The sequence below is a fragment of the Tenrec ecaudatus genome, chromosome 2, assembly GCF_050624435.1.
Source record: "Tenrec ecaudatus isolate mTenEca1 chromosome 2, mTenEca1.hap1, whole genome shotgun sequence".
Taxonomy (NCBI): Eukaryota; Metazoa; Chordata; class Mammalia; order Afrosoricida; family Tenrecidae; genus Tenrec; species Tenrec ecaudatus.
In genome coordinates, this window is record NC_134531.1 from 41,981,262 (window position 1) to 42,003,199 (window position 21,938).

General features: G+C 38.9%; 1 protein-coding gene across 1 annotated transcript in view; it reads left to right on the forward strand.

Annotated features, from left to right (window-relative positions):
* CCDC152 (coiled-coil domain containing 152) overlaps positions 1-21,938 on the forward strand; it is a 52,678-nt gene that overhangs the window by 29,211 nt on the left and 1,529 nt on the right. Inside the window, exons 4-6 of the mRNA XM_075540983.1 lie at positions 1,454-1,518; positions 5,664-5,766; positions 9,186-9,313. Of these exons, the coding sequence (XP_075397098.1) occupies positions 1,454-1,518; positions 5,664-5,766; positions 9,186-9,313 (296 nt within the window). The remainder of the gene's footprint in view (positions 1-1,453; positions 1,519-5,663; positions 5,767-9,185; positions 9,314-21,938) is intronic.

A 21,938-nucleotide genomic window follows, 5' to 3' on the forward strand; every position in this document is an offset into this window, starting at 1 on the left:
TAAAAATAAATATGTATACATGACTCTAGTCCCTGTCAATTGTATATAAACATATTTACATCTATACCTACCTATATTTGGACCTCTATAAATGTACTATGCCTCCCAGTTCTTTCCTCTATTTCCTTTCACTTTCCTCCCATCCCACTATCATTCCCATTAACCCTCTTCATTCGGATTTTGGTAATTCCTCTCAGCTACATTGCCTTTGGTAGAGTCCCTGTTCCTCACCCGCCCCCCCCCCCCCCGCCCAAGCGTCCTATGCCCTCCTCGCCATCAATTTTAGATCACTTATTCTTCCCTGTCCCTGGGTTTGTTAGCACCCCCTCTTTTTCCCCCATCTCTCCCTCTCTCATGTCCCCCTGAACCATTGGTCCCATTGTTCTTTCTTCCTCTGGATTGTTCATCCCACCTATCTTGTCCAGATAGACATGCATAGACGATAATACATGCAAAAACAAAGCAGGGCAAACAAAAGAACAAAAGACAAAAAATAAATCAATAACAGCTAATACAAGGAAAGAAAGAAAGAAAGACCAACAGCAAAACCTAAAAGCCCTCAAAAAGTTCCAGGTTTGGCTGTTGACCTTTTTGAGTGTTTTCCAGCCGAGTCCGCTGGGGTGCCATGCCCTGGCCCCAAAGTCCACCTTTTGCATTCCTCGGGGACTGCCTTGCTTTGGTCCCCTTGCTACTCTGCTGTACACCCTTAGTGTTCACCCCAGTGCAGTGGAGTGGAATCAGACACATCTCCCACACCATGTCCCCAGTGCTGTCCCTAATAGCACTATGTGTCAGTAAGGGACACGTCATCCTGTCCCACAATGGGGCCAGCCCTGTGATCCTCTCTGTGCATTGGCTGTTCTGAGAAGCAATTTTGTCGATGGGCCAGGGTGTGTGTTCAAACATTTTTGTCTCTAATATCAAAGATATACGTCATAGGACGGTTCTAATTGGTTAGATATGATTGTCCGCGGGGATTTGAATGAACAGCGGAGAAATGGCAATCACACGAGAGATAGCGGGCGCTCTTCCTGTTACCTTGGTGGAGGGAGGAGGACCCAGCAAGATGTTACACCTCACTGGGGTACCACTGACCCATGTATAAGCCAAATCCCAGTTTTTCAGCACATTTTTTGTTATCTTGTGCTGAAAAACTCTGCTTATACACGAGTGTATACGCTAAATTGTATCCAGGTAATAAGGTCTTTATAATTTCAATCCTTTTACATTTATTCTAATTAATTTTATTTATTCTAATGTATTTTATGCCCCAATATATGATGTATCATTTGAAATGAATTCTATAGCTGAAATTATGTCTGATGTATAGTAAGTGCATATTGTATGCATATTTACTGAATGCAAACATGAATAGAAGCCTGAAATGTGAAACATTTGCATTTTTTATTGAAAATGCTATAATTTTATTATGCTCATTGATGTTTTCACACAGCTGAAAATGAACAACTTAAAAAGAATGCCGATCTTATGAAAGAGAAACTACAATTTCACAAAAAGGTGAGTTTGCATGTCACTATATTTAAGCAAGTCCATTAAAAATAAAGAGGTAGTTTTCATTAATGAGCACAACAAAACTTGTAGATTATTTGTACACCTATAAGTACATACTTAAAATATATATGTCAGAATCTTTTAATAAATGAATATTTATTTTTAGGGAAATAGGTTTTTAGACCCTAGTTTTTACATAGAACATAGTACACTAATAAATTAATTGCTTTTCTTTCTAGAAAAATAAAAGTGTCAGGCATTTTGCTACATACTTTTTTGCTTTTTTTGCTACATATTTTAATAGTGTTAGCAGACTTCTTACTACATGTGGATTAACATTTTTGAACTTTTCTTATAAAGAAAATGTGTCTTTCCTTAATAACTTCTTAATCTATTGAAATTTTGTTTTTTGACCCAAATGAAAGAGAAATTTCATGTGAAACAAAAAATGTGAACCAAATTCTCTTCCAATGACAACTGTACTTTGCTACTTTTTCTTTGCTCTCATAAGAATAATGTAGTGGTAGCAATAGGAGATTATATAAAACAGTCTTAGAACATAAAAATTTCCCAATAAATAATTCTCATCCAAGTCCCCTTGGGGAAGTTTATAAAGCTAAATTTTCCTCATTCCTTTAAGAGTTAATATGTCAAACTCTGGTAAAGTTAAGACTCGCAAAGCTCAAGGAAGATATGCACCAGCCTTAGAGCTTCTACTTGAAGAATAATTCCAAAAAAAATCAAACTATCTCGTATTTTGAAAAGACTTGGAAAAGTCGCAGGTTGGTGCTGTAACCCTTCCTGGACCTTCTAGGAGAAAGGAGTGGCATCTACTATGCTCTTGGAAAACTTACCTTTTCAGTGCCAAATTTGAGGCGACTTAAATATCTATTTTTCCTTTTCCTCTTTCCTTGCCCCTTATCTTGCTTCTAAAGCTCAAAGAAACAACAGACATTGAATTCAAGTATAATTCTAGCAGGGTTGTTTCTAGGTGCCATCTCACACAATCAAGAGGAATGACTTTGCATTCATTGTCAAAAGGGCGTTTCTATCCACCTTCAAAGAAATCCAATCAATAAAATTATTATTCAGATATATGCACCAATCACTAAAGCTAGTGGTAAAGAAGTTGCAGAGTCTACCAGTCTTCAGTCAGAAATTGATCAAACATGCAATTGAGATGCATTGATAAATAATGCATTGGCAATTACTGATGATTGGAATGTTAAAGTTAGAAACAAAAATAAAGGAACAGTAGTTGAAAAATATGATCTTGCTTATAGAAACGAAGCTGGAGATCATGTGATAGAATTTTGCAAAACCAACTAGTTCCTAGCCAGTACCTTTTTTTCAACGACACAAATGGTGTCTATACACATTGACTCCTTCAGAAAAAAATAACAGAAATCAAATTGCCTACATCTGTGGGAAAGATGATAGAAAAGCTCAATATCAGCCACTAAAATCAGGCTTGAGGCTGACTGTAGAACAGACCATAAATTGCTCACATGTAAGTTCAGGCCAAAGCTGAATAAAATTCAAATAAGTCCACAGAATCAAAATACAACCTTAAGTCTAGCCCACCTTTCAAGTACATCTCAAGAACAGATTTGCTACATTGAACATTAATGACAGAAGACCTGCTGAGCTGTGGGAGGACATCATTCATGAAGAATGTAAAAGTTCATTTAAAAGATAGGAAAGAAAAGAACAGAGTGGATGTCAGAAGAGACTCTGAAACTTGCTCTTCTTTGTAAAGTGGCTAAGGCTAATGGAAGAAATTATGAATAAAGAGCTGAACAGAAAATTCCAAAGGGCAGCTCAAGAAGACAAAGTTGAATATTATAATGAGATGTAGATAGGCCTAGAGTTAGAAAACCCAAAGGGAAGAACACACTCAGCATATTTTAAACTAAAAGAACTTAAGAAAAAAATTAAAGGCTCAATTTGCAGTGTGGAAAGACTATGTAAACAAAATATTGAATGATGCAGGAAACATCAAAAGAAGATGCAAATAATACAGAGTCACTATACCAGAAAGAACTCATTGACATTCCACCACTTCTAGAGGTAGCATATGTGCAAGAACCGATGGTACTGAAAGAAGTTCAAGGCCCACTGAAAGAATTATCCAAAATCAAGGGTCCAGGATGAAATACCAATTGAAATGTTTCAACAGCTGATGAAGCACTGGAAGTGCTCACTCATCTCAACCAGGAAATTTGGCCAACTGACTGGAAGAGATCTATATTTGTGCCCATTCCAAAGAAAGGTGACCCAACAGAATAATTATAGAACAACATAATTGATACCACATGCAAGTAAAATTTTGTTGAAGATCATCCAGTATCGGTTGCAAGGGGTACATTGACAGGGAACTGCCAGAGGTTCAGGGAAGACTCAGAAGAGGATGTGGACTAATGATATCATTGCTGATGTCAAGTGGATCTTAATCCAAAGTAGAGACTACCCGAAAGATGTTTGTGTTTTTTTGACTATGCCAAAGCATTAGATTGTGTGATAATGATGTGTTTAATATTTTATGGATTCTATTGGGCCACCTTTCTTTGGAATGGACACAAATAATAGAGTTTCCATACATAGGCACCCTGATGGTATAATGGGTAGAAGTTGGACTCTTAATTGCAAGGTCAGTAGTTCTAAGCCACCAGGCACTCTGCAGGGCAAAGACATATGTGGCTTTCTACTCCTTTTCCAGAAGCCATTAAACCACTCAAAGACTTCAGAAATAAGCAAGATAAAAGGAAGATATCCACACAGGGATTTCAACCCTGCCCTGTAGGGTCACTGTGAGTCAATGACAGTTTAGAGTGAGTCCATACACACACACACACACACACACAGAGAGAGAGAGAGACATAGATTATTTGGCATATAATTTCAGGAAGTTAATGAGTCCTAAAAATCTTCTCCACTTGATCTAACTTAATAATCCCTGATCATAATGACACCATGATACATTCAATTTATAGGGGTTTGGGATACTATGTCCTTTTTCCTTCATTATAACCTTTTTCCCACTATCATATTTAACTTTAATTCTTCATGCCTTTTATCTGGCTACAATCTAATCATTTGAATGGTTTTATGATGTAGGACCATGCCTCTGGAAACGGAGTAAAATGTATATTGGAGAATTTCTCTCCCACCACCTCTATTAGCGTCCTCTCCCTAGTCTTGGCATGATAAATCATACCTATGCTTCTTCAACCAAAGAAGCTCATGTAACACACTTGGTAATCCGAGTTGACTAGAGAAACAAATTCATAGATACTCATGTGGATAAGAAAGAGTTTTATATCAAAGAGTAATTGTCTATTAAGAAAACATCCCAGTTCAGTCCAGATCAAGTCCATATATCCGATATTAGCCCATCCATCCAATACCAGTCTATAAATTCCTCTTCAGACTCATGCAACACATGCAGTGATGCAGAATGCCAGAAGATCACAGGCCAGTGGGTGGAAAGTCTTGTGGGCCCAGCAGCAGTGGGAGCCTCTCAGCGCTGTGGAGGGGGTCTCCATGTGGCTCCTCCAGCTCCAGGGCTCTGTCTTCATCAGCATAGCCCCATGTGGCTTGTCAACAGAAGTGTCTCACAGGAAGAGTGTGTGTTCTGCCTCCAGGAAGAAAGACAGGAGTTCCCAGAATCTTCTGGAGAAGACCATGCCCACATCGAGACCTGATTGGCTATGACGTGATTGACATGCTAGACTCTACCCCTTCATTCAAGTTGACAGTGGATTATGTAACTGCCACAACAGCTGCCCAAGACCTCTTAACCCTCAACTCTCAATCCATTCTTTCTAAACCCTTCTCATAAAACTAACCCTTTACATGGTTTCATTTAACATTCTACTGAGAATTAGAAAAATGTTAATGTAGTGGAACTTAGTCATACAATTAAACCAAATATTTTATATTTTAGTGCGTATACTGATGCAAAGACAAAAAGATTTTCTCCCTTTATGGTCTCTTTTCTTTTAAAGCAGAAATTTATCATTCTCAAGACTGATTATTCAAACAATAAAGATTTATTATTTCATGTGAAAGTTAAAAAGTTTACCTTTCTAATTGATCAAAAAGTTGTATGCATGCACTTCAATTCAAAAATTAGACTTTCTAATCTTTAGGAATATGAGAGTAATATTGCCAAACTTATGAATGAAATGAAAATCAAAGAGGAGGGATACAAGAGAGAAATAAAGAAACTTTATCAAGATATGCAAAAGCAAGGTAAAGTTTTCATTTTTAATTTCTTAGACTTCATAAAATAATGTGAATGTATATATAAAGGGGCTTCAAAAATTTCGTGGGAAAATCCATTATATTTTAATTCAATCTTTTCACAATTTTTAAGACCCCACATATAAGCTGCTTTTAAGAACACCAGATATTCTTGAATGAGCATTTCCTGTATACATTTCAATTTAGGTTTTTATACCTTTCTGTATGTTGTTGTTAGATGCCATCATGTCCGTTCTGACACATAGCAACCTAATGCACAACAAAATGAAGTAATGTTTGGTTCTGCAACATACACATAACTGTTCCTCTGATTGTCACAACCACTGTGTCAAGCTATCTTGTTGAGTGAGGGCTTTCCTCTTTTGTGCCGCCTCTCTCCTTTACCAAACATGATGTTCTTCTCCTGGTCTCTCCTGACAACATGTCCAAAGTCTGTAAGAACAAGTCTTGCAATCCTTACCTCTAAGGAGCATTCTGGCCATCTGCTGCCCGCAGGCTGACTCTGCTTGTCGTGCCTAAGGGAAGATTCTGCTATCTGCTTCCTTGACCTTAGACCAGGGGTTCACCTTCCTAACGCCGCGACCCTCTTACAGCTCCTCATGTTGTGGTGACACCCCAAACCATAACTGTAATTTTGCTACTGTTATGAATTGGGTGACTGCCATGAAAGGATCATTTAACCCCCCCCCCCAAGGGGTCGTGACCCACAGGTTGAGAGCCGCTGCCTTAGACTAACAGCGCTCATGAATTGGAGGACCTTCCGTATATTAACTGGTCCATGAAAGTGAGTTGACCTGAGCCCTCTGTACTGCTGTGTGGACTAATTAGCTGTTATATTCCTTCTCCCTATATAAACTTTATATATATATATATATATATATATATATATATATATATATATATATATATATATATATATATATATATATATATATATAGTTTTTGTTTCTCTAGAGAACCCTGCCAAATACCGAGACCTCCATATTGCTCACATATAAGTTCAGGTTAAAACTGAAGAAAATTCAAATGACTTCACTGCCAATGCAGTTAAATTAAAATTTATCATATTGTCATTTGTTTTTCATTTTGATTCATTCTTTTCTTTTGGATTGAGGTTTTTTCTTGTGTTTCATTTTATTAGTATCAATGGAGAGAGGGATATATATTTTTCTTTATATGAAATCTAGGACAGGTAAATCTATAGAGACAGTAGCTAAATTTATAGCTTCTCAGTGTATGGCAGTGGAGGTTGAGTGTAAATGGGGAGCTAATAATAATAACAAATACAAGAATGAAGAAAATGTTCTGAAATTGATTGTGGCAATGATTTTAATATGTTTAGGCCATTTAGTTGTGTGGCGTAAGAATTATATGTCAATAAAGCTGTTTTAAATTTTGTAAATAAATCTATAATTTAAAATTATCAAAGACAATTGCAGGCTCAGATGGCATTTCTGTTGAAATTTTACTAAACATTCCAGAAAGAGATGCTAATCATTCACAACACTTTCAGAAGAGTAGCATAAAAACAAGTCACAACTTCCATTCCATTTTATAAGGCCAGCATAATTTTGATACCTCCTGTCCATCTTATAATCTAGAATCAAACTATAGATAACATTGAGAAGAGAGGGAATTTCAGAACACTTCCTTGTGCTAAGAGTCTGTCATTCAAACAGAACAAGAGAGTACTATGTGCTTTAAAATCAGGAAGGGTGTGTGTCAGGGTTGTATCCGTCCACCATATTTAGTCTGTATACTAAACAATAATCCAAGAAACTGAGCCATATGAAGAAGAATACTGTATCAGCATTGGAGGAAGACCCAACAGCAACCTACTATATGCAAGTGATACAACCTTGTTTAGTGAAAACAAGGAAGACTTTGAATATTCACGGATGAAGACCAAGGACTTCCACTTTTAGTATGGATTACAATTCAGTGTTGTATGTTCAGCAGTGCAGCTCCAGGCACTTTGCTGGTACAGACTGAGACCATATAAAAGTGAAACACTCTAAAGTTAGGGATAGCTCAGTACAGTCTTCTGAACTTTGCATCATTCCCAACTAAGCAAGAACCTTTTCACTAGAACCCTTATACGAAGCCCTGACGTTTGAGTAGGATTGACTGGGGAAGAGGGGAAGAAGACTCTCCAGGCTGAGAGAACTAAAAGCCCTGGCATTCAGCAGGGGCACATGGAACCTGCTAGAGAAGAAGCGCTCATTTTCTGCCTATGGAGCTGAACTTTTTTTAAGGTCGGCAAGAGAAAAACCCAAGACTGTAAATAAGGCCAGATTCTTTGACCCCTTGAATTGTCAAGCTACAAAAAATGGAAAATGATAGAAAGTTTTGAGGTGTCTTATTTACAAGTGTGTTTAGAATGATAGATTTGGGAACACGTGTAGAAGGTAGAGAGCCTATATCAGTCCAGTTGAGGAAAACGGGGACTAAAATCTAAGGAAGTCGTAGTCATACTAATTAGTTGTGGTTGCAGCAACTACTACTAAGCTCATTAACATCAGGTGAATCCCAACAAGGTGCAGAGACTGCACCTGACCTTCTCTAGCTACACAGGGAGAGGAGAATCCGACTTCACCCCAACCTGAGAGCAGCCACCACAAAGCAGAAGTCCAACATGCCTCCACCCTACCTCTTTCTTTACCCTATTCTCATACCACTCCGTCTTCCCTCCCACTACCGTCTACTTCTTTGCTGGGTTCAGTAATCCCTTGCAGTGGTCACACAAAACTCAGAGCATACTCACAATGAAGGGGGTTGTTAGTAAAGTTAGCAGGTTGCCACAAGCCAATATCAGAAAAACTACAGGAGAGGAAGTCTCGCCATCCTCCCTTCTAAGGAGCATTCTGGCTGTACTTCCTCCAAGACATTATCTTTGCTTTTTTGGCAGCATATGCCACTTTCAGTATTCCTCTCCAGCACCATAATTCAAATGCATCCATTTTTCTCAGTCTTCCTTTGTAAATGTCCAACTTTCACGGGCATATGAGGCAGTGGAAAATACCTTAGTCCTCAAAGTAATAGCCTTGCTTTTCAGCACTCTAAAGAGGTATTGCACACCTAATGCAAATTGTCTTTTGATCTCTTGACTGTTGGTTCCATGAACATTCATCTGAATCCAAGCAAGACAAAATCCTTGACAACTTCAGTCTTTTCTCCATTTATCATGATGTTACCTACTGGTCTAGTTGTGAGAATTTGTGTTTTATTTACATTGAGCTATAAATAATGTTGAAGGCTGGAATCTACCGTGTATGAAAGTTATACATAAAAGTTTTTCTAAAGTAAATGTTTTATCAGTAAACTTTACTTTTGTATTAAAGAAGCATAAGCTCTTAAGATGTTTTTAAACTTCAAATGAATTAACTTTTGTACTTTTGTTTTTACAGTTGAGTTAAATGAAGAAAAGCACAAAGGACTGATAGAGGGAAAGAAGATGGAAATTTCAGAGTTAAATGCCAAGTTAAGAACTCAAGAAAAGGAGAAGCAAAATGAAATTCTTAAATTACAAATAGAGGTAGGCTGTGAAGGGACCTTTAAGCCAAACCAGGGGTGCTCGCTTAGTATAATACATACTTAGATTATTTTTCATCAAAATGAGATACATTTCTGGGCTAGAAGAACCCTCTTAAACGATTTTACACACATGCCCATCAGATACAGAACTTGGACAGCATACAGCTGCCTTACAGAGTTTGGCCTGAAGGTGGCAGTCTTCAGTCGTTCAAAGATCCTGATTTCCCGAGAGGGTGGTTTCTCTGAGACTGGACAAATCCCAAGAAACAGAAACAAAGTTTTCTTGACGTCTTAGATTTTAGGCCCATTCTTGGGGTGATTTGGGACACTGATTCAGAAAACTTCATTGAATAGACCACATCAACTCTTGTTTCCTAGATATGGTGTTCTACTGTTTACAGGTATTAAGTTATACTAATTTATTAATTTATCATCCTAGTTTTAAATATGAGAATTTAAACCCACAAATTACAGAATAAGACAAAAATGTAAAGAAATATTTGAAAAAGAATTAGGTCTCAAAGGACTTCCGAGAGAAGCTGTATATGGACCATGGTGTCTAGTTCATTGCATTTAGCTGCCAATCCTAAAGTCAGTGGTTCAAACCCACCGTCACTGTGCAGCTTTTAAAAGATTTAACGGCTTGGAAACCCAAAGAGGCCATTTTTCTCTGCTGTACAGGGTCACTCTGAGTTAGAATCTGTTAGATTTTCTTTTCTGTCTGGGAGGCTGTGCAGTACACACAGAGACTACAGGTTGGACACTAATTGCCGAACACAGCTTTAGAAGAGTGAAAAAGAAAATTGAAAAGGCACAAATATGGAAAGTGTGTGGGCAATTTAGAGTATCAAAAATATAAGAATACATAGCAATTTTTATAAATATTTTGATGTTCTAAATTTTTCTTCAAGTTATACAGTAAACATTTCAGAACACATGTAATATATAGAAATCAATGGATAATCGATTTTCAGTGTTTCAGAGGTGAGTGACTCCAAGCTTCTTTATAAGAACTTTTCTTTTAGAACCTTCTTTAAAGCTCTTCTTTCAAGCGTTTCTGTGAACAGGAGAAGTTGTGCCATCTCTTAACAAGAATGAAACTTTTTTATTTTAACAAAGGAGTTTGAACTCGGACAGACCCATTTGGGGCTTTAAAACACAGTGACGCTATTGGACAGAGTGGGGTTTTTCTTGTGGGTTTCTGAGGCTGTAAATATTTTGGGAGCAGAAAGTCTCACTGCAGAGGGCCTGGTGGACTCGAATAGCTGACCTCATGGATAGCCATCAAACACATAACCCACTATACTAGACCATCAGCGTTCTTTATTTATTGCACAGTGGTTCGTATTTCTGGCCCCTCTCTAAGAACAAATTGGAGCTGCCTGCTATTACGTTCCTAATAAAGATGAGGAAAATTCAAAATTTATGTAATATGCAATGTTCAATATATATTTGGATCAAAGGGCACCAGATGAATTACAGCTTGGCTTAAACATTTAGTACAATACAAACTGCCTTAAATAAAGCCAGCTTGATGGTGCCCGGCTATCAAAAGAGATAGTGAGTGGGGTCTTAAAGGCTTGAAGATAAACAAGCGGCCATCTAGCTCAGAAGCAACAAAGTCCACATGGAAGAACACACCAGCCTGTGTGATCGAGTGGTCCCAAAGGGATCAGTTACCAGGCATCAAAGAACAAAAAATCATATCATTGACTGCACACCTCCATGATAGGATCGCTGAAGACAAATGGGTGCATAAGCAAATGTGGTGAAGAAAGCTGATGGTGCCCGGCTATCAAAAGAGATAGTGTCTGTGGTCTTAAAGGCTTGAAGGTGAACAAGCGGCCATCTAGCTCAGAAGCAAATAAGCCCACATGGAAGAAGCACACCGGCCAGTGCGATCACGAGGTGCCCTAGGGACCAGGTATAAGGCATCATGCAAAAAAAAAAAAAGATATAAGTGTGTGTATGTATGTGTATATATGTGTATATGTATATATGTGTATGTATATATGTATATATATATCATATTAAATGAAGGGGGAAGTGCAGAGTGGAGACCCAAGGCCCAAGTGTCGACCAATGGAGATCCCCTCATAGAGGGGTTTAGGAGAGGAGATGGGTTAATTAGAGTGTGAGGTAGTATCGATGAAGAACACAGCTTTCCCCCAGATCCTGGATGCTTCCTCCCCCCAACTACCATGATCCGAATTCTACCTTGCAGGCCTGGATAGGACAGAGGTTGTACATTGGTGCATATGAGGGTTGGAGGTACATGGAATCCAGGGTGGATGATACCTTCAGGACCAAGGGTGTGAGGGAAGATGCTGGGAGAGTGGGAGGGTGAGTGGGTTGGAAAGGGGGAACTGATTACAAGGATCCACATGTGACCTCTTCGCTGGGAGAGGGTCAGCAGAGAAGGGGGGAAGGGAGACTCCGGATAGGGCAAGATATGACAAAATAACGATGTATAAATTACCAAGGGCATATGAGGGAGGGGGGAATGGGGAGGGAGGGGGGGGAGAAAAAGAGGACCTGATGCAAGGGGCTTAAGTGGAGAGCAAATGCCTTGAGAATGATTGGGGCAGGGAATGTATGGAGGTGCTTTATACAATTGATGTATGTATATGTATGGATTGTGGTAAGAGTTGTATGAGTCCCTAATAAAATGTAAAAGAAGAAAAGAGAAAAAAATGATTAGGGCAAAGACTGTACAGATGTGCTTTATACAATTGATGTATGTATATGTATGAACTGTGAAAAGAATTGTATGAGCCCCAATAAATTGTTTAAAAAAATAAATTAAAAAAATAATAATAATTTTAAAAAAATTAAAAAAATAAAGCCAGCTTACATTTCCTTTACCTCAAGCTAGCTTATACTACCTTAAAATATCCTGGTTTTTTAATGAGCGAGTAGAATGAAGAGTCGTATATGGCATATGTTCTGTATCTCAAAATCTAGAGGTGAGTAGGGAAAACTGGTGCCATTTTGGGGGCATTTGAGGCACCAACATGTGTTTTGGCCAGTGAATCAGGAAACCCAATAATCAGTACCATTTAGTAGATTCGACTCATAGTGACCGGATAGGACAGAGGAGAACTGCCCCATAGAGTCTCCACATTTATCATTTTTACCCAAGCTGACTGCCACATCTTTCTCCCTTAGCTTTTTAAAACAATGAAATAAAAGATCATTTTATTGGCTGCTCATGTAGCCTTTATAATAGTCCATACAACAATTGTACCAAGCATATTTGTACATATGTTGCTATCATTTTCTAAACATTTACTTTCTATTGAGCTCTTGGTATCAGCTCCTCTTTTTTCTTCCCTCCCCCTCTCATGACACTGTGAATAATTATCAATTATTATTTTCATATCTTACACCAACCGCTGTCTCCCTTCCCCCATTGTTTCTGTTCATCCCCCCTGGGGTAGTGAGGGGGCAGAGGCCGCATGTGTCCATCATTGTGATTGGTACCCACTTCCCTCCTCTTCCTACTTTCCCCCTACCCTCCTGGTAATCACTACTCCCATTCCTGTTCCTGGATTCCATGTGTACATGTGTTCCTGGATTCTGTACCTGTGTACATGCTCTGGTCTAGCCCGCAGTAAAGGGCAGGCCTGGGGTCATGATAACGGAGGCGGGGGTGGGGGTTTGTTCAAACCTTCTATCTTCTGTTGTCTGCTGCTGGGGCTGCCGCTCTCACTCAGTGATCGCCTGCATTTTACAACCAAGCCTCTGCATGCGTTTCTGATGGTCATTCCAGCGTGAGGAGAGTGCTTCTAATGCTTAACATGACTCTCCTCAGCAGAAAAAGGTTTTTAATCATTTTATTTGGGGCTCATATGACTTAGCACAATCCATGCATACATCCGTTGTGTCAAGCACATTTGTACATTTGTTGCCACCATCATTCTCAAAACATTTACTTTCTGCTTGGTATTTGCTTGGTATCAGCTCCTCATTTTTCCCCTCCCTCCCCGCTCCCTCTCCCCCATGAACCCTTGATAATTTATAAATTATTATTATTTTGTCATATCTTACACTGATGTCTCCCTTCACCCACTTTTCTGTTGTCTGTCCCCCAGGGTGGAGGTTATATGTAGATCCTTGTAATCGGTTCCCCCTTTCCACCCTATCCTCCCTCCACCCTCCCATTATCTCCACTCTCAGCACTGGTCCTGAAGGGATCATCTGTCCTGGATTCCCTGTGTTTCCAGTTCCTATCTGTACCAATGAATATCCTCTGGTCTAGCCAGATTTGTAAGGTAGAACTGGGATCATGATGGGGGGGGGCTACAGAGAGGAAGCATTTAGGAGCTAGAGGAAAGTTGTGTGTTTCGTAGTTGCTACACTGAACCCTGACTGGCTCATCTCCTCCCTGCCACCCTTCTGTAAGGGGATGTCCTGTCACCTACAGATGGGACTTGGGTCCCCACTCTGCACTCCCTCTCACAATGATTTGATTTTTTGTTCTTTAATGCCTGGTACCTGATCCCTTTGACACCTCGTGGTCACCCAGGCTGGTGTGCTTCTTCCATGTAGACTTGGTTACTTCTAAGCTAGAGGGCCACTTGTTTACCTTCAAGCCTTTAAGACCCCAGAAGCTGTATTGTTTGATAGCCTGGCTCCATCAGCTTTCTTCACATTTGCTTATGCACACACTTTGTCTTCAGCGATCTGTCAGGCAGGTGAACATCATGGAATTCCAGTTTAATAAGCTCTCTTGTTTTTGTGCATGTTATTATCTCTGCAAGTCTGTCTACATAAGATAGGCTGGATGAACTATCTGGAGGAGAAAACAATGGGGCCAACGGTTCTGGGGGCACATGGGAGAGGGGGTAAAGGAAGTGGGATTAACAAACCCAGGGACAAGGGAACAACAAGTGATCCAAATCGGTGGTGAGGAGGGTGTAGGAGGCCTGGTAGGACATGATCAAGGGTAATGTAACTGAGAGGAATTACTGAAACCCAAATGAAGGCTGAGCATGGTAGTGGGACAAGAGGAAAGTCAAAGGAAATAGAGGAAAGAACTAGGAAGCAAAGGGCAGTTATAGAGGTCTAAATAAAGGCATGTACATACGTAAATAGATTTATATATGAGGATGGGGAAATAGAGCTATGTGCACATATTTATGGCTTTAGGTAGCAGATGGACATTGGGCCTCCACTCAAGTACTCCCTCAGCAGAAATGTATAGAGCTCTGGTGAGCCAGTTATAGGATCCTTATACTCTATTTGCTTGGGATGAATTTCTCCCTAATACATTTGTGGAGATAAACATTTCATGGATGCAAACAAGCTAAATTCTTAGAAAAATTGAAAAGGGACTTCATAGAGGAATATTCATTTTGGGAAAACAGTGCATCAGCTGTTTATTTAAAAAACATAACCAAACTATACTAGCTTCATCTAGTCTTCAGAAAGGAAAAACCTTTATATTACAAGGAATTTCAGACAAGCAAGACAAAACCTTTGCCAACTTCAGCCTTTTCTCCATTTATCATAATGTGTACATGTTGGTTCAGTGTGGTAATTACATAATCTGGTGTCAATTAGGGTTCTTGAGAGGATTAAGAGTGAAGGAGTAGAGACTAGTCTATTACTCAGTTCATAGCCTATGAGGCATCTGTGTAGGCATGGCCTTCCCCTGAGGATTCTGGGAATTTCTGGATTTCTTCCTCAGAGGTGGGAAAGACTCTCTCTCTATGCTCACTCCTTGAGAGACCCTCTACTGACAAGACACATAGCAGTACGCTGACAGACCCCATGCCCTGGGAACTGGATGAGCCATGTTGAGAACCCGGCCAGCTCTGAAATGTTTACAATGCCACTGGATCCACAAGACGTTGCACTCACTGGCCTGTTATTAACCTGCATTTGGCACCATTGCATGTGTTTCCTGAGTAAGAAGAGGACTTTATAGATTGATATCGGACATAAGGGCTAATAACAAATTTATGGACTTGATCTGGACTGTCCTGGGAATATTCTCAATAGTCAGTTGTTCTAGTATATAAAGCTCTCTCCCATACACATATGAGTGTCCATGCATTTATTTCTCTAGTCTACCCAGATTAACACAGTCTAGTTTTGAGGATTTTGGTCTTCCTTATTTATATTGAGTTATACTTTATACTGAAGGCTAAAATCCTGGATCTTCACCAGCAAATACTTAATTCCTCCTTATTTTCCACAGGCAACATTGTATCATCTGCATATCACAGGCTGTTAATAAACCTTCCTCCAATCCTTATGCCATATTCTTCTTCATATAATCCAGATTCTGTGATTATTTTCTCAGCATACAGATTGAGCAGTTATGGTGAGAAGATACAACCCTGTCACACATCTTCCCTGATTTTAGACCATGCAGTATTCCTCTGTTCGTTTTGCCCACCTGCCTTTTGATTCAGGTACAAGTTTCCGATAATGAGGTGTTCTGGAGTTCCTATTCTTCTTAAAGGAACTAAGGGCCACAGAGTCGAATGCCTATGCATAGTCAATGCAACATAGACAAACATCTCTCTAGTAATCTCTGCTCTGAGCCAAGAGCCATCTGACACCAGCAATGATGTCCCTTGTTCCACGTCCTCTTCTGAACCTTCTGGCAGTTCCCTGTCAATGTACTACTGCCACTGTTGTTGAATGATCTTAAGCAAAATTTTACTTGTCTGTGATATCAGTGACATTATTCTGTAATTTGAGCATTCTGTTGGGTGACCTTTCTTTGGAATGGGCACAAATATGGTTCTCTTCCAGTCAGTTGGCCAAGTAGATGTCTTCCAGATTTCCTGGCAACAATGAGTGTGTGCTTCCAGTGCTTCATCACCTTGTTGAAAGGTTTCAGTTGGTGTTCCATCAATTCCTGGAGCTTTGCCATGGTCCACGCTTCCAGTGCAAGCTGAACTCCTTCCTTCAGGGCCACTGGTCCTTGCTCGGGTGCTGCCTCTTGAAGTTGTGGAATGCAGACTGGTTCTTGTGGCTACAGTGACTCTGAGTATTCTCCCCTCTTCCTTTGCTGCTTCCTTCATACATCATTTAATGTTTTGTTCATAATTTTTTCAATATTGCAAATCAAGACTTAAATTTTTTCCCAAATCTTTCCGTTTAAAACATGCTGGGTATGTTATTTTTTTGATTTTCTAATTCAAAGTCTTTGCACATTCCATTATAAAAGGTTATTTTGTCTTCTCAAGCTATCTTTGGATTCTTCTGTTCAGCTGTTTGACTTCATCTTCTCCCATGCGCCTCAGCTACCTTACAACTAACAGCAAACTTCCGTGTGCTTTCTGGCATCCACTTTGATCTTCTCTCTTTCCTGTCTTTTTAAGGACCTTTTGCTTTCTTTGTGTCGAGTGTTCTTGCTGTCCTCCCGCAGCTCATCGGGTCTCTGTCATTAGTGCTCATGTGTCAAATCTGTTCTTGAGATGTTCTCAAACTTCAGGATGGAATCCTTCCAAGGTCCTATTTTCACTGTCATGTACTGATTTGAATTTTTTTCAGTTTTAACCTGAACTTACATGTGAGCAATTGATGGTCTGATCCACAGCCACCCTCTGGTCCAGTTTTAGCTGTGGATTTTGAGCTTCTCCATCATGTCTTCCCACAGATGTGCTCACTTTGATTTTTGTTATTCCATTTGGATAAATCCACATGTAGAATTGTCATTTATGTTGATAAAATATCTGCAATGTAGACGTCATTGGCCTTGCAAATGACCTTGCAAAAGTCTATCATGCGATCATCTCCAACTTCACTTCTATCCCCAAGTCCAAATTTTCCGGATATTGTTCCTTCCTGTTTCCAGTGTTTGCATTCTGATCCCCAGTAATTCTCTGTGCATCTGGAGTGCATGCTTGATCAATTTCAGACTGGAGACCTTGGTAGAACTCCTCGATTTCTTCATCACTAGCTTTTGTGACTAGTGAATAAATTTGAAATATACCTATATTGATTTAATTTCCTTTTATGGCAATAGATGTAATCTTATCACAGACAACACTGTTTTTCCAGCCAAATCTTGAAATGTCTTTTTTAAATGATGACTGTAATCTGTTCCCAACATATTAAACTGTGTGATTTTCTGATTCAAAAATACCAATACCAGTCCACTTCAGCCCACTAACACTTGTAATCAGAATGGCCGAGTGAGAAGGCCCTAAAGGAGGCGGCTGACACCACGGGTACAGTAATGGGTGCAAGCATAGGAATAATTGTGAGCGTGACAGGACTGGGAAGTGAGTCATTCTTTATACTTAAGGTCTCTATGGGTCAGATCTGACTCAATGTACCTAAGAACAACAACAGTACCTAGAATGTCAATTTTTATGCCTTCTATTTCATTTTTTTTACAATTTCCAATTTTCCTAGATTTATACTTCATACATTCCAAATTTCAATTAGATCCTGTTGAAACTTAAAACCACATAAAAATTTTTCAGTAGCCACATTCAAAAAGGGGAAAATAGCTGATGAAATCCATTTTAATAATGGATTTTATTAAATAGATTTTATAGATAAGCCCTAGGGGTTGCAGTAGTTAAAGTGATTGCCTTCCAGTTTCACTGTGGGAGAAAGTTGTGGCAGTCTGCTTTCATAAAGTTTTAAACCTTTGGGCACCCTATGAGGCCTGTCCTATAGGGTCAGTATGAGTCGGAATTAACTTGAGGTCAGCGGGTTTATTTTCTTTAACTCACTATAATCAGAATATTGTACTTTGGAAGCAATATTTTAAAGTATTGACTTTATTCACATTGCTTTTTTGGAAATAGGCGATTCATTATTAAAAATCTAGTGTGTATTTTACATTTATAACACAGTACCCCAGTTTCTAGGACATATTTCCAATTCTCAATAGCTACATGTGGTTAGCAACTCCTAGCCACAGGATCTACAGAGTCTGACTATAAAATGAAGCAATAAGGAATAGAGACTAGATAGGAAAACCAGGAATTGTAGGAACATGAATGTGAAGGAAGTGCTCATTTTCAGAAGCAAGTGCAAGCAGGTCCATACAACAGCCCAGCCATCATCCTGGAATAAAGAATGTCTAGCCCAGTTGTCTAGGTTTATATCATCTGGTTTTAGATTTCTTACCGAACACAGAATTCTGAGTCTACTAATAGCTGATGATTTCAGCTTGGGCAAAGGTCTATGGCCTCTCAGAATTCTCTGACCACTAAGCACATGATTGAAAAATTAACTATGAAAAATGGCAGAAATAAAGGAAAGTTTCACTTTAATCCAGTTTGATAAAAGTCTTATAATCTATAATTGCAACAAGTTATATTTCTACAAAATTATAAGGTGGGGTAAGAAAAAGAAATGAGTGTAAGCAAAAGAACACACAACTTTATATAAATACACTGAGTCACTACAAATGAGAAAAGCCTGCATTTTATTATCGTAATATGTTTTCATCTTCAAATATTTAATAGCATGGGACCATTATGCATTCTTTGTAGAAATTTGTCCGCATATTGGTAGCATTCCAATTTGCAGCATTTATCAAGATATTTTATTCTTCCATCAATTCATGGTAAATAATTGAAAATGGATCTTAGTAAGTGTAGGACTGAAGATTGATTCTTAAATGCAATTATTTGGGGTAAATATTTACAATTGTCCAGGGAAAATCATAAATCTCAATATTTTAAATTTAATCCTGAATTACATAAAGCAGGAAAGAGATCTCATTTAAATCTTAAGAATAAATCGCAAGCAACAGAATACATAAACTGCTATTGTTAGTAATAGCTATGACAGAATACTTCATTAATGTGCTAGTGCTCAAACGCTTCCCTGCTTTCCCCAAAAGAATATTGTTATCGCTGGCTTGATTTTATCCACTGCCTCCTTCCCAAAGAGCGGTATTCTTCTTGAGCTTAGGTAGTGATTACTGAAGATACGTGGTGGAGAAATCAGATGGTGCCCAGGTAACAGAAAGAATAGCGTCTAGGATCTTAAAGGCTTGTCTTGGAACAAACAGCTAAGTGAAGGTCAGCTAAGTCTACACAGAGGAAGCACACCAACCCATGGAATCTAAGGTCTGTAAATAAGAAAATTCAAGATGAGAGGAGGGAATGGTATTGGATATGAAATTCTGACCACCCAGTCTGCAGAAGGCCATGGAAGACAGTGAAAGTCACCAACATCTAGTCACAAGAGCCCCAACGCAGACTGTGCCCCCATTGGACTCCCTCAGGCCATTGACTAGGGATGTTAATGGTGTCAACCCTCAGACAGAATGCACTGGAAAGTGGGTAATTCAGATATAGTTAGATATCATTATAGAATTTATCACTTATTCATATATCATTGCTTTCCCTTTTGACCCATTTTTAAATCATTTTATTGGGGACACATACAGCTCTTATCAAAATCCACACATAGATCTATTGTGTCAAGCACATTTGTAATTTGTTGCCCTCATCATTTTCAAAACACTTTCTATTTGAACCCTTGATATCAGCTCCTCATTTTTCCCCTCCTTCCTCTGCCCTCCCTCACAAACCCTTGATAATTTATAAATTATTATTTTGTCATGTCTTACACTACCCAACATCTCTCTTCACCCATTTTTCTTTTGTACATCCCCCAGGGAGGGGGTTAAATATAGATCCTTGTGGTTGATTCCCCCTTTCTCCTACTTTCCCCTTCCCCTCCTGGTATCACTACTCTCATCATTGGTCCTAAGGGTTCATCTGTCCTGGATCCCTGTGTTTCCAGCTCTCATCTGTACTTGTGTACATGCTCTGGTCTAGCCAGATTTGTAAGGTAGAATTGGGGTCACGATAGTGGGGGGGGGAAGCATTTAGGAACTAGAGGAAAGTTGTATGTTTTATAAGTACTACACTGCACCCTGACTGGCTCGTCTCTTCCTTGTGACCCTTCCGTAAGGGAATATTTTGACCCATTTTTAATGTTTTTGTTTCTATTATCTTGTGCTTTCTGTTGGATTGAAGTTTTTTGTTGGAGTTTTGGTATGATTTTCTTTTTATGAAACCAGGGTAGGTAAAGCCACAGGTACAGTAACCTGATTAATAGTTCCTTAGGCTCATGGCAGGAGCAATTGGTGAGTAATGGGGAGTTAATAATAGTGGGCACAAGAATGAAGAAAATGTTCTAAAATTGATTGTGGTGATGATTGCACAACTCTTTTTAATGTATTTAAGCCACTGAATTGTAAGAAAGTTAAAAAGGGAGGTGGTTGTTTTTGTTGGACAGAGGCTAAGGTTAAGTCTATTTAATAGAGTGCAAAATTGTGCAAGAAAAACTGAAGAGCTTCAATTATCTTTAAGTTGAAGGTTTTGCAAGATGCTATGGTTGAAGGTGTTTTATAGCGGCTGAATTATATAATCAAGGAGTTTAAAAAGGAAGACTACTTTGAAGCTGATTATGGTAGCAATTGTACAATCCTGCTTGTTGTTGCTGCACTGTGGAATGATATGATATCTGTTTTGGCTCCCAATAATGGGAACTCCCATTTCAGCATGGTTTTGATTTAAAAAGAATATAATATAGGAGAATATAAGTAGAAGAAAAAAGTACATAGTTTTGCTATTTTTAGAAATGCTAGTAAATAAGCTAGCTCCTTTTCTCTTCAGATAGCTGTGTTTTTCTCCTTTGTGCCTCATTTTTGCTTTACCAATAATGCCCCTCTGAGGCTGAACCACTGGGCTTATAAGAGTACCTGCATCTCCAAGACGTAGTTTGTTTAACCAGAGGTCAGATTCCCAAAAACATTGTGACAATATCCTTTTTAAGATTGTACCACTTCCAGTTCCATGGTTCTTCAATTGCTTCCTCCCAGCTTCCCTTTTTACCTAAGTAAAAACTGTGTAAGAATTGATAGATCTTAGTTTTTGTTTTCCTAAAGCTGTAATATTTCTGGGGTTCTTGGTAGGTTACCATTTTAAAGCTAAAATTATCCGGGAGATAGAAATTGATGATGACTTTTCAAAGCCTGCTTTGGCCTGGGGCCCCCACATGCTACAGAGAGGACCACGGGCCAACTGATGGGATGGGCCGAAGTTCAAGATCCGCTAGCAACATCTAGTCCACCGGCTGGGAGCTTGCATCTTGTTTGCTAGCCACACCTTGACACCTTTCTAACTGACTGATGTCTGTTATGTAAATGATACACAGAACTCTTTCCTTCTTGTTATTTATCCTCATATAATGTTCTTTTTCCCAAAACCAGTTTCGCGATCTCACTGATAGTTTTATTCTTAATTCTCAGGGAGGCTACACTATTAAACTCAATCTGAAGGAAATAATTTAATGGAAGTTTTGAAAAAGAATTGGCCTACGTAAATGATCTGTGACAAGTTGTGTTTTTCTTAACCCAATTCAGTTTAATGTAAAATCAGACCAAATTCAAACTAAATCAACAAATCATATCCAGATTCTACTATTTAGTCTCAGTATTCCTACAAAAAGGTGTAGGACATCCTTGACTTGCTTATGTTACGTGTTCTTTTAAAAGTACACTTGAGTGTTGCTTGTTACATTATTTTGTTAAAGTGCACTCATAGTGATACGTAATGTCCTGACATTAAAAGAGATTCTTAACCCTGCTTGCACAGTAGAATCTTTTGGTGTCTTGAGAGAGATAT